The sequence below is a fragment of the Geotrypetes seraphini genome, chromosome 3, assembly GCF_902459505.1.
Source record: "Geotrypetes seraphini chromosome 3, aGeoSer1.1, whole genome shotgun sequence".
NCBI classification, from domain to species: domain Eukaryota; kingdom Metazoa; phylum Chordata; class Amphibia; order Gymnophiona; family Dermophiidae; genus Geotrypetes; species Geotrypetes seraphini.
Window position 1 is genome coordinate 194,034,363 of NC_047086.1, and position 18,664 is coordinate 194,053,026.

Consider the following 18,664-nt stretch of genomic DNA (forward strand, 5'->3'; position numbering starts at 1 on the left):
GTGCACCGCTGGACCATCAGGGATAATAGAAAAAGTACCCAGGGGGAGGAGGTATAAATACATTATTTATTAGTAGTATCAGACAGGAGATGGGAGGGATCTCTCCTGTCCCAGACTACCACTAGACCACCAGGTGGAAGAGGTAGTGGGACAAGGTGGAGAGCCTGGCAGGGAGGAGGGACAGGGAGTACCCCCTTGCCAGTCAGGTTTTCAGGATATCCACAATGAATATGCATGAAACAAATCTGCATGTAATGGAGGCAGTGTATGCAAATCAAGTTTATGCATATTCATTGTGGATATCCTGAAAACCTGACTGGTGAGGGAGTACTCCAGGACCGAGTTGCGAAACACTGCATTATGGCACCTGCAGCACTGGTTTCAATGGGTACAATAAGGGACTGCACACATAAAACAGCTTTGGGATACAAGTTCAAAACCAGAACTCACCAAAAGGTCTTGCTGCAGCTCTACCTAGACTTGTTAGAGGGAAATCAAAACTGCAGCCCCTGTATGCAATGGGAGTAAAACCAGGACTGGATTATCCTTTCCCTTTTCATATGGATCTATGTAGTCTATCCTATGTGTCAAGTGAAATAGTATTACCTAGACTCTATTGCACTCAGACAAACAGTGATCATGCTGCAAAGTTATAAAGTTGGTTTTGTTCAAAAGGACACCAGAAATCAGTCACCCTTATAGAAGTGTGACCAGTATAGCCACATGGTATGCCACTGTTTCCAGGGCACTGCCCATTCTAGGTCCTGTTATGGCACTCTAGGTCCTGAGAGCCACCAGAGATACAGCCAGCTCATCAAGCCCAACCATTTTACTATTTATTTATTTACTCAGCCCAGATAAGGATGGAAGGATGTACAGCAGTGAATCTGAGAGATGGGAGATAAGCTACAACATACCCTAGCATACCGTCATTTCTACAGCGCTACTAGACGTACACAGCACTGTACAGTAAACATCTATGAGACAGTCCCTGCTCAATGCAACTTACAATCTATTCAAGGCAGACAAACAGGCCAAATAAGGAATTATGGAGTAACATTTATTATGGGAGCTGATTAAAACAAAATGAATAAAGGGTTAAGAGTTATATGTAGGTTCAAAAAATTAAGCTTTTAACCTATATTTAAATACAGCCAGAGCTTGACATACAGACTCAGGAAAAGGTTTGGACAAGTTCCTGGAGGAAAAGTCCATAGTCTGTTATTGAGCCAGACATGGGAGAAGCCACTGTTTACCCTAGGATTGGTAGCATGGAATGTTACTACTATTTAGATTTAAGACAGGATACTGGACTAGATGGACCATTGGTCTGACCCAGTAAGGCTATTCTTATGTCTCCATCTATTTCAAGCACATAGCGCAGTAGGAATGGAGACTAGATCAGTGGAGAAGGGCACAGAAATTTTTTTAAAAGTTGGTAGCCAACAAATTGTAATCCTTACTTAGAAAAGAATATACAACTGTGTCCTTTCAGTTGTGAAGCAAGGCACCTGTTAGTTCCACACCTTGTTTCCAACAGTTACAGGTTGTACAGAACAAATTGTTTCATATTATAAAGTCTTATGTATTTCATCAACTAAGGAAAATAATGATTGTTTTTCTAGCTTTATTTTCCAGGTATTATTTTTCCATTCTAAGGTTAAGCAATCTTTTCTCATCTGGTTTTCTTTCCAGTTTACGTTTCTCCACTCGTCTTTCCTTCTGTTTCTAGGCTTCCCTCCCCTCCCCTCCCATTCCTCTTGCCAAGATTCTGCCTCTCCCTTCTACTACTACTAATTATTTCTAGAGCACTTCCAGGCATATGCAATGCTGCACAGCGTCACAAAGGAAACAACTCATTTGGTTCTCCTTCTGTAGCACCTCCATACTTTTCAGTTTTTGTCTTCCACCTCCCCTTCAATTTTTAAGCACACCCTTCCAACTACTCTTTTCTTTCTTCTCATTTTCTCTCCCCTTTCTGCTTCATTTCCAACCCTCTTCCTATCATTAAGCCCTCTCTACCTTTCCTTCTCTTACTTTAAACAAAACTACCTTCCATCTTCCCCTTCCAGGTCTGCTCTATCTTTCTGTATCTCACTTCCTCAGTCCACCTTTCCTCCCTCACTATCCCCAGCTTCAATCTGCCTCCAGAAGATTGTGGGCAACAGTGTCCTCTGTAGGAGTTAGGGCTGGTTTAACCAATGGACCAGATGAGCACTGGCAATAAAGGGCACCAAAATCCTCAGCTTCTAACATCACAGATAGTGCCTCAACTGGTCTAATATTAATTTGTCTCCCTTCACAGGTCCAGCATCTTTCCCTCCCTAGGTCCAGCAGCTCTCCTCAACTTCCCAGTCTGGTCTTCTTCTCTCCTCATTCCAATTCATCCCCTCCCTGCAGGTCCAGCATCACTCTTTCTCCTCCCTCTCCCCCATCCATGGTTCTGTAAACTTTACATGGTTTGCCAGCAGCAGCAAGAAGGGAGGCTGCCTTTGACCAGCCCTTGATTCTTCCTCCTGCTGCATCCTGCCTCCTCTGGTACAATTTCCTATAGAAAAATAGAAACATGATGACAGATAAAGGATTATTAAACTGTATTTTTAATAAAGCCTGCATCTTGAACATCGCCTTCTCCACAGAGTTTTTTGTCCTTGCTAGATAAAGGCCATATCAAGCCTGCCCATCCACAGTAACCATTCTCTTCCTCTCTCTAACAGATCCCATGTGCCTATCCCATACTTTCTTGAATTCAGACAGTCTTTGTTTTCACCACCTCTTCCAGGAGACTGTTCCACGCATCTACCACCCTTTCTATAAAAAGGTATTTCCTTAGATTACTCCTTAGTCTATCACCTCTTAATTTCATCCTTTGCCCTCTCATTCCTGAGCTTCCTTTCAAATGAAAGAGACTCGACTCGTGTGCATTTACACCATGTAGTTATTTAAACCTATGGGTGAGACTTGGCAGAGGGAAGACCTAGGGCCTGATTGAAGGCAAATTGTTTCATGCTACTACTGCTGGCAACCTACAGAAAGTTTACAAGACCACAGGGGCTCGGGAGAGGGAGGAGCAATGCAGAATCCTCGGAAGCAGGATAAGGGAAGGGAAAGAGATATCAATTCACTAGGAGCAGGGAGCCAATGTGGGAGACACCAAAGTCAGTTGGTTCAGGGCACTACAGTCCTTTGAGCCGACCCTGTGGGGACAGTGGAGCATGCTGCCTCACCATTCCTGCAGTAATCCCAATGCCTTCTCCGTTTGCAGCAATCCAACACCTTTCAGAAGCCAGTGCTCTGTAAAAAGGCTGCAGGTAGACCTCCACAAAGACGGTAAGGGCAAATGCTGCATGCTATTGGCCATATTCTGTTCTTGTCAGCTCCAGGTTTTAAACCAGGAAGTAATTTTTTGGGAGCCCAGACTGAAAGGATACATCACAGCATATAATGATTCTGTCACACTGGCTGTTTTTTGGCATACACTCTTGCTTATTTGTCTCCTCCCTCCATTATTTTAATTTTTTTTTAATCTTGATGTATTTTTTACCACCTCTTGCTCCTTCCTTCTTGTCATGTTAGTCCCTCATGGTCTCATATACCCTCCTTTTTATAATTTTTTATTGCTTGTATGCCAGATGGTGTGAATAACATGAAGAAAGACCTGGTGAAGCTTGAAGAATGGTTTGAAATTTGGCAGCTAAAATTTAACGCTACGAAATGCAAGGTCATGCATTTGGGCTGCAAAAAACCAGAAGGAACGGTACAGTTTAGGGGGTAAAGAACTTATGTGCATGACGGAAGAGCGGGACTTGGGTGTGATTGTATGTGATGATCTTAAGGTGGCCAAACAGGTTGAAAAGGTTGCTAGAAGGATTCTAGGATGCATAGGGAGAGGTATGGCGAGTAGGAAAAAGGAGGTATTGATGCCTCTGTATAAGACTCTGGTGAGACCGCATTTAGAATATTGTGTACAATTCTGGAGGCTGCACCTTCAAAAAGATATGAAAAGGATGGAGTCAGTCCAGAGGAAGGCTACTAAAATGGTGTGTGGTCTTCGTGATAAGGCGTATGGGGACAGACTTAAAGATCTCAATCTGTATACATTGGAGGAAAGGTGGGAGAGGGGAGATATGATAAGAGACGTTTAAATACCTACGTAATATAAATGTGCAAGAGTTGAGTCTCTTTCATTTGAAAGGAAACTCTGCAATGAGTTAAGAGGTGATAGGCTCTGGAGTAATCTGAGGAAATACTTTTTTACGGAAAGGGTGGTAGATGCTTGGAACAGTCTCCTAGAAGAGGTGGTAGAAATGGAGATTGTCTGAATTCAAGAGGGCCTGGGATGGGCACATGGGATCTCTCAGATTGAGAAAGAGATAATGGTTACTGCGGATGGCCAGACTAGATGGGCTACTTGGCCTTTATCTGCCGTCATGTTTCTATGTACTATATTTTTGTTTAAATGCTTTTTATTGATTGTAAACTGTCTAGATACTTTTTTGATAGCCGGTATATCAAAGAAATAATAAACTTGGAAACTTCAGACACAGAAGAATGCCTAAGAATTTACATATATGAACACAAATTGGGGCATTCTCAAAACACTAAGGGGCTCATAATTGAAACTGAAATACGTCTAAAAACCCGTCCAAGTTGGCACTTAGATGATCTAAAAGGCAGGTTGTCCAAGATCCGATAATCAAAATGGCTTTTTAGATGTATCCAGAGACTTTTTAGGCCTCTGAATACTGCTTTGCACCCAGAGCTGAAAGGGGATTTTTAGATGAGTGGTTAGGGCGGGATGTGGGCCGACCTAGACTTAGTGGTCCTGCAGGGATAATTAAAAGTTTGACGAGACTGCCTAGACGGAACTTATACGTTGTGACTTAGACCAGTGGTGTTCAACCCAGTCCTCAGGGTTTTCAGGCCAGTTGGGTTTTCAGGATATCCACAATGAATATGGATGACAGAGACTTTGAAAACCCGACTGGCCAGGTGGTTCCCGAGGACTGGGTTGAATGCCACTGACTGGTCTTTGACCTAGGGGCCGCTGCATGAGCGGACTGCTGGGCACGATGGACCACTGGTATGTCCCAGCAGCGGCAATTCTTATGTTCTTATGACTTAGATGATGTAAAGACATGTATAAGTGCCCAAAAGGTATCGAAAGTGACCAGATAAGCACTGCAGGGACAAAGTAAAGACCCCACCCCCACTCCCCATGTTCACTTACACCATCATACCTCTACAAAGTTCAGAATAAAAATGTACATACCTGCCTATGGAACATCAGCACCTGGGATAGGAAAGCCTAGTAGAGCTGCACAGAGTTGGCTTAAGTATTCGGGGAGGTGGGCTAGTGAACCATAGAGAGGAGGACCTAGGCCCATAAGCCACTCTAACCACATCAATGGTGGAAAATGTGAGCCCACCAAAAACCCCAAAAACCCTACTGTACTGCCATATAAGTGCCATCTACAGCCTTAAGGGCTATTGGGGGGTTCACCATGACCTATAAGGGAGTTGTGGTGAGATGTTTATGTGCCTCACTGCTCTGTTACCATGTCTGGGTGGCCAGTCCATCAGAATGCTGGCCCCTGCCACATCTAAAGGTCTTGTTCTGGACATTTCAGACTTGGATGAATTTTTGGTCGTGAATGTGGTATAAAGATAGACGTACTGGCAGTCTGAACGATCAAATGCCTGGCCGTACAGATAGACAATTTTCGAAAAAAAATATTTTGGACGTACTTTTCAAGAATGGACATTTTGCCACTGCCAACTTTGGGCGACTAGCGCCCTACGTCCAAATCAGACTTAGACATTTCTTTTGATTATGCCCCTCCACGATGTCCAAAAAATGGCATTAATTGGTACTTGGATGTTTTTCTTGCCAAAACGTCCAAGTGCCAATTTTCAAAGCTGACTTTTTTGATGTCTTGCTAGACTTCTTAGCTGCTGTGCATCCAAAGTTCGAGAATGCGGGTTGGAGGCATGTTATGGGCATGCTTTGTGCGTGCTTAGCACATAGACATCTTGCAGTGACAATCGAACTTTACCCAAGATGTCCTGAGCTAGACCTGTTTTTAAAGCATCTATGTGCCAAAAAGGTACTCAAACTGACCACTGAAGGGATTAAGCAATGATCTCCCCATACTCCCCCAGTGATTACTAACCCCCCTCTCACCCCCACAAAGATCTGAATGAAACAGTACCTACCTGTCTCTAGAATAGCAGCACCTGATATGGGAAAGCCTAGAAGAGCTGTACACAGGTGTCTTAAGTAGCCTGGTGGGTGGTCTAGTGAACCATAAAGAGGAGGACCCAGGTCCATAAACCACTCTAAATGCTACATTTATGTTGGAAAGAGTGAGCCCACCAAAACCCATGAAAACCCACTAAAACCCATGAAAACTCTAATATACTGCTATAAAGGTGCCACCTGTAGCTATAAGGGCTATTGGGGTGGGAGACTGGTGGGTATATAGTAGGTTTTGGGAAGTTTGGGGAGGCTTATAAGGTGGTTATGGTGAGATGTACATCTGACACCCTTTATGTGAAGTTCACAGCAGTGCCCTTTAATGTGCCCCACTGCTCTGTTGGTATATCTGTTGGTAGCCAGTTCATTACAATGCTGGCCCCTCCCACTTCCAAATGGTCTGGATTTGGACGTTTTGAACTTGGACATTTTTGTGGTTGAAAATGGCCAAAAAATTAGACATCCTGATGGATAAGATGTCCAACTAGGTGATTTTCGCAAAAAAAAAAAAAAGTTAGACATCTAGCAGGTTTGCCGGTTTTGAAAATGGCTGTTTCTCCGCCCCCGACATTGGATGTCTTGCAGAAACATCCAAAGTTGGATTTAGACACCCTTTCGAAAATGCCCCTCAAAGGGAACAAAACACCGCAGCTGGATGTGTATTCACAGGAATAAGAGATACCGTTGGTTCTCTTCAAGCCTTACACTGTAGCTGTGTGGAAAACTCACCAGAAAACCAATATCTTGAAAGGGAAAAAGTGTACATTTTTCATAGCAAACCTAGATAGGAGTACTGTAAATGGTAAACTGTGCTTCCCATTTGATATTATCTTTTTCTTTCTGATTTCTATATTATTCCTAAGGAGGTATTAGTGTTTAAAATATTTTGAAAGTTCATAAACCTAAATACACACACCATCATAAACCTAAAATTGTCAGGGCTGCTACAGGCATCTCATAGTGATACATGTAAAGCAAGAATACAGCACAGACAGCTGATGAGTACATGCAGGCGTCATATTGATATTCAGCAGGGACTGTCTCTTGCATGTATGGAGGGGCATAATCAAAAAAAACATCTAAGTCCCTTTTTGGCCTAAGGCCTTAAACGTTGAAAGTAGAAGCAGGGAAAATGTCCATGATAAAAAAAAAACGTCCAAAAGGAGGTTTTTTTTAAATAATGGCCTGCCTCTACATTCAGCTGTTTAAACGCCCATTCCATCACTACATCTACACTTATACCCCCACGATGTTTATACTTATACTCAATAATGAACCAAAAAAATGCCTAAGCCCCAAACGTCCAACACAAGGGCTTTTAGGCAAAGGAGGAGCCAGTCCTTCGCCTAAAAGCTGGATTCTGTAACCGGTGTCTGTCAAAAACAACACCGGTTACAGAATCCACCCCCCACGACATCGGGCAAGAGGGAGTCCGAGCCCTCTTGCCCCGCGGCACCCCTGAACCACCAATGAAGATCGGGGCAAGAGGGAACCCAAGCCCTCTTGCCCCGCGGCACCCCCGAACCCCCAATGAAGATTGGGGCAAATGGGAGCCCAAGTCCTCTTGCCCCGCAATCCCTAACCCCCCCCGAATACGATCTTGTAAGGGGTGGGGGGCGAGAGGCCAGGAGGGCTTGGGCTCCCTCCTGGCTGGATCGGACTCGGGGGGGGGTTGGGGATCGCGGGGCAGGAGGGCTTGGGCTTCCTCTTGCCCCGATGTTGTCGGGGGGGGATCGCGGGGCAAGAGGGCTTGGGCCTTTGACACACAGCTCCTGATTGGTGAGGCCCGACTTTAGTGCAGGAAGAGGCAGTCGGAGCATACAGCGAGTGATTTCCTGCACTCGCCAGCGCTCCGGCTGCTATCTCCTGCCTCTCCCGCTGCCCTCTCCAGTCTCCCCCATGAAAAAAAGTATTCGCAGTTTTTCAAGATTCGCAGGGGTTCCTGGAACAGAATCCCCTCGAACTTCAGGGGAGTACTGTATTGTGTATGATGACCTGCAACCCGTCCTGGGGGAGGACTGGATCGAAAATGAATTAAATAAATAAATAAATATTGGCAGTAAAATCTGACGGGGCACTGTCGCAGCCGTAAATGTAACAATTTCAAAAAGACAAGTCATTCTCGGAAAACTGCTAATGAGTTTTTTGCAGGGTCGCCAAATTTACATGAGATGAGTCACTGGTGATAGCTATCGGCACATGCACAGAATAGACCACGGTAACAGGCGTACATGTGCGCATGTGTCGGGAAAAGCTACGCCATAGGCACACATCGTGTGCGTGACTTATTGAAGCACAACATATGCACGTCGCCAGCAAATGCTACGTCGTCGTGTCAATCATAGTACCAGCACTACTGGATGAAGGGGAAGGGGGGGGGAGATGCAAGTATCAGCTTTTAACAAGCGAGCATGAGACACACTCGAGAAGTGTGCTTTTGAGATCTTTTTTTCTCTCAAAGCTACTATAATTTATATAAATGGTGCATTTTTATTTTTTTTTTATTTTATGTTGAGCCACAGCCAGAAACACACGCCTGAGACATGCTTTGCACAGTACCGGCACCCCCCGGTAATTTGATTCGATTGTTTGTTTTTATTAGAATTGCTATTAGAATTATTATTATGGAGATGTTGATTGCTTCGTATTTTAGGGGAAAAAAAATGTAACTTTTGTTTTTATTCTTTTCTATCCTATTTTTAAATGGAGTTCCTGTCTTCATGAATGTGTACTATATATTGTGCACCGCTTGGATCCTTTTTTAGGCTGTTATGCGGCATAGAAAGTTTTTAATAAACATAAATATAATTTTTGGTCGTCAAAAGCTGGTGCCGCACTTGGGGATGATAGAGAATCATCTGGAGTGCTCCTTTAAATATTGATGATCCCACTGTACTACTACTTTAATATTTATGACCTCATTGCATGACATTTGCATGACATTTGCATGACAGAGTCAGAGTCTGCCAGGAAGCTCGGAAAAGACCACGGTGAGCCGTTCTGATAATCGACCGGTAAAATGCTGCCACGCTAAACTGGCTGGAGCCAGTTTAGCAACCATCGTTAAAGGCACGGTAAGTTTGGATAATTTTCCCCTCGATCCCTAGTTCCCTTACCCCCCTATCTTCTACAACCAAGCTTTGCAATCCCTCAGAAAATTAGAGAAGCTGTTGTTTTAAGTCACCCATACCTTTTAATATTACCGTACAAGTTTCACAAGAAAGTTACCACAGTAAATATAAACTACTGAAGAGCACATCATAAGTAGAACCCCATGAAGGTGTCCCACTGGTATACATGAGCATGAACACAGCATAGACAATTGAGAAACAAATTCCATGAACATGATTTAAAAAAAATAGGAATTATTAGACATGCACCTTGCACCTTTTATTCCACACAAAGTAGTTTCTGTTCCTGTTCAGGTTACATTAACATAAGAACAGCCATACTGGATCAGAACAATGGTCCATCTAGCCCAGTATCCTGTTTTCAACAGTGGCAAAGCCAGGTCGCAACTTAGTAATATTAATAATAATAATAACTTTATTTGTATACCGCAATACCACAAGCAGTTCAGAGCGGTTTACAGAGAAAGAGACTGCCAAACAGAATGCCAAACAGTAGCAATATTCCATGATACCGATCCCAGGGCAAGAAGTGGCTTCACCCATGTCTGTTTCAATAGGATACTACAAATTTTTCCTCCAAGAACCTGTCCAAACATTTTTTAAACTCAGATATGCTAACCAGGGTTACACATCCTCAGGTAAAGAGTTCCATTGAGTGAAAAAAATTAAATTGTCTTCTATTCATTTTAAAAGTATTACCATGTAATTTCATTGAGCGTTGGCTGGTCTTAGTACATTTTGAAAGAATAAACAATCAATTCACTCCACTTGCGATTTTTTAGACCTCAATCATATCCCCCCTCAGCTGTGTCTTTTCTAAGCTGAAGAGCCCTAGCTTCCTAAGCCTTTCCTCATATGAAGGGAGTTTCATCCCCTTTATCATTTTGGTTGATGTAAAAAGCGTCCTTTAAGACCTGCAAACAGTAATAACTTGATGGTGTATGATCATATCTTCTAACAGCACAAAAACTGCACTTGGAAAATTACACATCAGACAACACAGCACTTCCACTTTCTGCAACCACCACTTGACACATAACGCAAGCACAGCAGTCTGAAATTCAAACTGGATGTTGTCATCTCGTGCATTCAAAAGGACTGAATGAACAGAAGAATATAATGCTTGCTTTTCTCAGATGTGCTGTGGAGTTCTTAGTGTATATGGAGTGTCTGATGCATGGCTGTTTTCTTGAGAGGCAGTGCCTGGGAAGTATATTTTAAATTAATGCTTTCCTTTTTTGCTAAGAGTTAGAGTATGTTAGTCTATGGAAAGTCTGTAAACTCTAGTGAAACAGCAAAGTCCGGTAATTCGTCCTTTGAGCTCAAGTCTTCAAATCTAAACACAGGAATACGTTTTAAGGCTTTTAATAATAATAATAATAATAATATTTTATTTTGTATACCGCCATACCCAGGGAGTTCAAGGCGGTTCACAACAGATAGATGAATTACATACAGTGCGATTCGAAAAAAGAAGAACATAACAAGGCAATCGTGGGGACATACTCGTTTACATAAACGGTTTAGGAGGGGGAAGGGCTAAATACGGGATACATACAGTGTGTGCTGCAGTAGGATACAATAGAGTTTAAGAGAGGAAATTAGATAAGAGCATATTAGATGGAAAAAGGGGGGGGGCAACCAACTTGGAAGGGGGGTGGGAAAGTAAGGGGGGTGGATATAGGGGGCAATATATCGATTTGAGCTACTAACTCATGCTAGTTTAGCAAAGGACCCGTGTGATGCAACGAGACCTAGTTACTAATGGCCAAGATTAACAATAAAATTACCTGTCTTAAGGGTAGACCATGTTGATGGGCTACTACTACTATTTCTCATTTCTATAGCGCTGAAAGGCTTACGGAAGCTTCCCCCACAGTTCATTTGCAGACTGTGACACCTAAGATGTTTTAATGCAGTGGTCTAAAACTTGCAGCCCGCCAGGTACTATTTTGAGGCCCTCGGTATGTTTATCATAATCACAAAAGTAAAATAAAACAGTTTCTTGATCATAGGTCTCTTTAGCTATAAATGACAATATTATTATTAAGACAGCCAAAAGGAAAGATTTATAAACTTTAAAGAGTTTTACTTCATGCAAAATTGTCCTTTCTTTAATAAGACATTAACTACTTTTTCTGAGGCCCTCCAAGTACCTACAAATCCAAAATGTGGCCCTGCAAAGGGTTTGAATTTGAGACCACTGGTTTAATGTGTGTTGGGCTGACATTGTAAGTTGCATATATTAAAGATCCTTCTATTATAATGTCTATCAAAGACCAATATTCGTCAATATGTGGAAATTCTAGCGGTTGTGCTTATCTATTATGCGCTTGTCAATATAATTAGTGCAGGGGGGAAAAGACTTCATGAGTAGCCTGACGTTAGAATATTCTTAACTACAACCCGGGAAAAATAATAATATTTAACTGTGATAATACATCAAAAGTTAAATTCGCATCACAGTATCGGAAATATAAATACTCATTATATACATAAATAAATAGTGCTCAGACCCATAACCTATTAGTATTCAAGTGTTTAGAAACAAACATAGGCTGCCATCAGACCATCATTGCACTAGAAATATCTGTACCACCATAGTTAAACCTCTGTTCACACTCTAAACAACAATAACAGAATCACTTATCTTAATGGTGGTAATCACAAATTAGAAGGTCACAGAACAGGCAGCACTATGTCGTAAAGTGTTCATGCAACACCGTTAAAAAGCGCCTGTGTTTCTCGGCTTCCAGCAGCTTTTTGCACGAGCACTTACGACGTGGTTCTGTGACCATCTAATTTGTGATTACCACCATTAAGATAAGTGATGGTCTGATGGCAGCCTATGTTTGTTTGTAAACACTTGAATACTAATAGGTTATGGGTCTGAGCACTATTTATTTATGTATATAATGTGTATTTATATGTCCGATACTGTGATGCAAATTTAACTATTGATGTTAGAATATTCTTGTCAGGTTACCCCTAGTAAGCTATCATTAGCCTTCCAACGGCCCCCTGCACCTGTGTGGTTTTATTTATCATGTTTGCTTTTAATTTTTTGCCTTACATCGATTTTCGCTAATTATTGACAATTAACCATTACTTAGCTTTAGCTAGGAGCTGATGGGCTGCATACTATGCCATAACGTATTTTGTTATTTAAATGTTTTTTTTCTGCTATAGTTGTCTATTGCCTATGTCTGAATTATTCTTGCTGTACATTACCTTGGGTAAATTTCTTCTAAAAGGTAGTAAATAAATACATATATATTTTGGAAGCCCTACTCATGATCTCCACATGGAAATAGCAGTATTTACCCATGTATAAAGCCCAATTACTTACAGCTGCTATTTACACATGGAAAGCCCCATACATAGAGATTTCAAAGGTGCTTAGTTTGAATGGGGCTTGGGTGGAAATAAAAGCCTACATGGGGATTCTACATTTCACAAAGAAAATACACAGGTACGGAGAAATACTTTTTATACCTGTTCACCAGCATGTCTAGGCTCAAATATGTGCTTCTTTCAGCCACACGCAAGAAATTAAGAGGGGAAGTTAAAGACATGGGCTACCTTTAAGACATGCTATTTTACTGTTAACCCTGGCTATTAGTAACTAAGGGCTACTTTTACAAAACTGCATAGAAGTTTCTACCACAGGCTGGCGAGGTAAATGCTCCGACGCTCATAAGAATTCTATGAGCACCGGAGCATTTACCTTGCCAGCCCGTGGCTTTGTAAAAGCCAGCTTAAGTCTTATTGCATTCAAAGAGACTAGTGCTCAAATAACATCTCAACGGTAGCCCATACTATTCTATTTAATCCCATTTATTTCTTTGTCTACCACCATAATAAATCCAGGTTGAAACTATTACCTCACTACTTAATAAACGGTACATACAAGTTAAGGTTCGCAAAATGAGGCAACTACTGCATATTTTGAAGTGTCAGCATTTGCACATGTAAGTGCCAATACCTCCTGGTGGAAGCTACTGGTTTCATGCCGTTGATTTTTTTTTTTTTTTTTTTTGCAATATGTATATTTATAAATTGGCTGCTCCTGTTGCACGCGCCGGCAGACAAAAGAAATTACTGCAGGAGTGTATTTTGTAAGGATCCTTTTCTAAAATGCCACCAGAGGACCTGACCTGCACATCTCAATTCCAGTTTCTATGTTCTGTGCAAAACAAGGCTTTTAACAAACAAAGTGAAATCAATGAAGAACCACAGGTAAATAGCAAAAAAGAAAAAAAAAACCCCAATAAAGAATTAAAATTAGCACAAACAGAGAGGAGAAAAATTCTCTCTCTTTAGTTTAGTTTGTTTTTGGGTTTTTTTTTGGGGGGGGGTTATACTTTTATTGAACCAGATATCTCTGAAGATGGGAACTACGTGATCCCCAAAACCCATATAAGAACTTATAGTACTGGGTAGAGCTTTGGATTCTTGCCCAGAAATAGCTAAGAAGAAAAAATTTAAATTGAATCAGGTGGGGCAGACTGGATGGACCATTCGGGTCTTTATCTGCCATCATCTACTATGTTATGTTACAAGCTCCTAGGAGTACAATGCTAACCCATGAAGTATCCAGCTTTCTCCAGGATCTGCACAGGACCAAGACACTTTTGCACCACCCATGAACTAAATTTATTCACTATATTCTGCCTGCCCCAGAAAAATCAATGGAGAACATTGAAAACCAACACTTTGTTGACCCATGATCATATTAAATACATTAGCACAGTCTAAAGTTTTATCTGCCTCTCCTTGTACTAAATGAGAACGATGACAGTCATTCATGTTCTGAAACTTGGTAAAGCCCCATTAGGTAACTTCTTCATCCCTAACCCCGACCTTGTACTACCACTCAGTTTTTGCATCATTACCTTCTCCAGTGTGACACATAGCAGGTCCCTTCTGCTCCCCGGCGCAGCGACACGGCCTCGTTGATAACAGTAAACAGTTTCACAAGAAGCTCTGACTAAACCTGAAGTCTGGAACGTCTGACTCCAGTTCCCTTAAGCCCAGCCCTAAACATACGGGCAGTCCGGGGGTTTTCTATTAATTGAATCTCAGCCCTTCACTTGCCTAATTTACGCCACGCCCCCCAAAACAGGCACACCCGCTTGTGTGCACACTTCAGATCCGAGCTACAGTGCAAACGAAAGGCACCGGTGCTTACCAGGAGGGGGGATAAAGCGCTATCAAGGCGTGAACCTCTTTCCAACTTCATGACACAGTACTCTCATCCCCAGCTTTGGTTCCGGCTGTCTCCGTTTCTCTTTGCATCTCTTCCTTGTCTCTGTATGTCTCCGACTTTCTCAGTTTGGGAGCGAGGATTTGTCTACGTCTCTTTCTCTGTGATCCTCTCTCTCTGCCCGTGACTCTCTGGGACTGTCACTTTTCTCTCTTTCGTTCTTCTGGGGCTGTCACTTTTCTCTCTATCGTTCTTCTGGGACTGTCACTTTTCTCTCTTTCGTTCTTCTGGGGCTGTCACTTTTCTCTCTTTCGTTCTTCTGGGGCTGTCACTTTTCTCTCTTTCGTTCTTCTGGGACTGTCACTTTTCTCTCTTTCGTTCTTCTGGGACTGTCACTTTTCTCTCTTTCGTTCTGCCTTCTGTTCCCTTTATTGACTTTTGCAAACAGTTTCACAGAGGAGTGACTCACTTCCTGACATGCTGCCTTTCAGAAAACCAGCCCCTGGCAACCCCTGCACACGGTCAGCCTGGAATTGCTCGTCGCACTAATGATGACTTCACAACTTGTTTTTTTCCCCAAGCTGTAAAGCCGTGTTATCAGCAAGGCTACCGTCAAACACTATAGGCGGAATTAGGCTTATACTTACAGATATTACAGGGGGAGAGGGGCATAGGAGTATTAAAGAAAAATCCACATGCGTGCTCACTTAGATTCCAAATGTGAACAGAAAGGCAATCAAAAAATAATACCTCCTGAAAAGACGCCTCCAACTTCTACATTGTGTTCTTAATTTTGGGATGCATTTGTATTATGCTATTGTCCTTAATCAATTTTTTTTTTGGTAAATATTTATTTTGTTTTTATTGTGATCCGTTTCCAGGTGTTTATAGGATAAGCAGTGGCGTACCTAGCATATGTGACACCCGGGGCCCATCATTTTTTGACACCCCCCCTCCCCCCATCTGTATGAAAAACATGATTTTTAGTAACAATCCACACATCACACATGAGTATCTAGGAAAAGGCAGCATTTTACATATGCAGTGAGCAGTACAACATCAATACACCCATTGTAAAACTAAACAAGCCAGACTAGTACAGATCAATTATGCACGGTGGCAAGTCAAATGCGCGCAAGACAAATGTGCATGGACAATTGTGTGCAGACAAGTGAGCGCAAGATAATTCAGCGCATGATAATTCAGTGCAAGAAAATTCAGCGAAGAAAATTCAGTGCAAGACAATTCAGTGCAATGACAATTGAGCGCATGACAATTGAGCACAAGAAAATTCAGCGCAAGACAATTCAGTGCGACAATTGAGCGCAAGACAATTGAACACAAGAAAATTCAGCGCAAGACAATTCAGTGCAACGACAATTGAGTGCAAGAAAATTCAGCGCAAGATAATTCAGTGCAAGACAATTGAGCACAAGAAAATTCAGCGCAAGTCAATTCAGCGCAAGACAATTCAGTGCAAGAAAATTCAGCGCAAGACAATTGAGCGCAAGAAAATTCAACATAAGAAAATTCAGCACAAGATAATTCAGTGCAATGACAATTGAGCGCAAGACAGTTCAGCGCAAGACAGTTCAGCACAAGAAAATTCAGCACAAGAAAATTCAGCACAAGACAATTCAGCGCAAGACAATTCAGCGCAAGACAATTCAGTGCAACGACAATTGAACGCAAGACAATTGAGCACAAGAAAATTCAGTGCAAGACAAGTGAGCGCAAGCCAATTGAGCGCAAGAAAATTCAGCACAATGACAATTGAGCGCAACGACAATTGAACGCAAGACAATTTAGCACACAAGTGCACGGAACGCCAGAAAATATTAACAACACAATAACGCGCATGCTCAGTAAAGATGTCATTGTCATCATACGTGATGGTGTTTTCAAGTGCATTTTTATCACTATGGTTACCTAGCCTGTTTGTGCTTTGAATATAAGTCACATGAATGCATTTTCGTTACTATGGTGATGTTTGCTCCTTTTATATGTGCTGCGAACAGCCCGCCTTTCTTTCACTGCCTGACTGTGTCTGGTATAGGTAAAAGGTGTGGTCTTGCTAGAACTTGCTCTATAACAGGTATTTGTCTTGCGCGGATTTCACCCGTCTTTGGTGAGAGCGACACTACTTCCAAATTTCTTCATTTGCAGGTATGTTCATATTTTCATTTCTTTACTTTAGAATGTGGTTGTGTTGAAAGCTATATAAGATGCGCGCAACAGAATCGCAAGATAAGCGAGTGTATAATAATAAAACGCTGAGCGCTTGCCTTCGCGCATTTGGCCGCGCACATTTGTCTATGAACCATCCTGCACAATCAATCCTAACAGAAAACCATGTCTTTCGAACACACAGAACACAGAAAACACCTTCGCCTGGTATGAAATATGTAATCACAAACTAACCCCTCCCCCCTTTTACAAAACTGTAGTGTGATTTTTAGCCATGGTGGTAACAGCTCAGACTCTCATAGAATTCTGAGCATCAGAGCTGTTACAGCCACAGCTGGTGCTAAAAAAACAAATATAGTGCAAATATAGACAGCAAATATAAATTCTCAAAATTGACACATTTCGATCACTAAATTGAAAATAAAATCATTTTTTCTACCTTTGCTGTCTGGTGATTTCATGAGTCTCTGGTTGCACTTCCTTCTGAATGTGCATCCAATATTTCTTTCTTTCTGTCTCCTGAACGCTTCCTCTCCTGCAAAGGGAGTGAGGAAAGAGAGAGCAATCCAGGGTGCTTCTCTCCCACTCCCTCTACTGCCACATCCAACATCTCTTTCTCTCTGCTTCCTGCATGCTTCCTCTCCTCCAGTCTTCATTCCCTCCCCCAACCAACATCTCTCTCTCTACCTCCATGAGTTCAACTTTTTACTCTCTGCTCTCTTTTCTTCCCCTCAGTGTGACATTTCTCTTTCCCTCCTTTCTGACCTCCCCATCCATCTCTCACTCTCTTTCTCTTCATGAGTCCAACACGTTCTGCCTCCTACATGCTTCCTCTCCTCCGGACCTCATTCCCTTCCCCAATCAACATCTCTCTCTGTCCCTCCATGAGTCCAACTTTTCTTCCTCTCTCCAACACCCTTAGTGGCAACAAGTTTCCCTCTCTCTTTCTCACTGTCCATCTGTCTTGAGAGATCCAGATATCTCTCCCACACCCTCTACTGTCACATCCAACATTTCGCCCTCTCTCATCACCTGGATCATGTGCAGAATTTTTCACCACTGCCCCAGTACCCACCAGCTCCATGCCCACTTCTCCATCAACCCTCTCCAGCACAATGCCACACCTCTCCCATTACTATGTCCCCTTCAATCTGTACCTATGTTCCCTCTCCACCACTATATCCAACATTTCTCCCGCTCATCCTTCTCTCCCCATGTATCTCTCTCCCCTCTCTCTATGAACAATTTTCCTCTTCCTTTCCCCATGTGCCACCATTTTTCCCTCTCACTCACACACTCATACCCAATAATTCTCTCTTTCTATTCCCTCCCTCCTATGTTCCAAGTTAATGCCCCCTTCCTCCCTCCCTTCTGTGTCCCATGTTCATGCCCCCTCCTTCCATCTGTGTTGAGTTTGTGCCCCCCCTCCCACTCCCTGCAAATAAGCAGCGGCCCATCCATAGAAATCGCCGCTGCCTCCGGGGATCCTGACTTCCTGCCCACCCGCTGCCGCGGATCCCTTCCTCCCTGCCCGCCCATCCCCCCAAAGCCGACCTAGTTCTTGTTCAAGCTGCACTCGCTCCTTCAGTCATCATGGCACTCCTTGTAGGGACAACGCAGGCAGCGAGTCACATGCTGTAAGTGGCTGACCCAAAAGCCTTCTCTCTGACGTCAACTCTGACATTGGAGAGAAGGTTTCCGGGTCAGCTACTTACGTGCAGCATGGAAATCGCTGCCTGCGCCATCCCTGCAAGGAGTGCTGCTGAAGACTGAAGAAGCGAGTGCGGCTTGAACAAGAACTGGGTCAGCTTTGGGAGGGGGAGATGGGTGGGGGGCAGGGAGGAAGGGATTCCCGGCAGGAGCAGGGGGAGTACAGGAAAGTAA

The 18,664-nt window shown here is 42.8% G+C and overlaps 1 protein-coding gene across 1 annotated transcript in view; it reads right to left on the reverse strand.

Moving 5' to 3' along the window:
* VDR (vitamin D receptor) overlaps nt 1–14,563 on the reverse strand; it is a 178,894-nt gene extending 164,331 nt beyond the window's left edge. The window contains 1 exon segment of the mRNA XM_033939458.1: nt 14,283–14,563. Coding sequence (XP_033795349.1) covers nt 14,283–14,301 — 19 coding nt within the window. The 5' untranslated portion in view covers nt 14,302–14,563.
* Nucleotides 14,564–18,664: the final 4,101 nt, after the last annotated feature.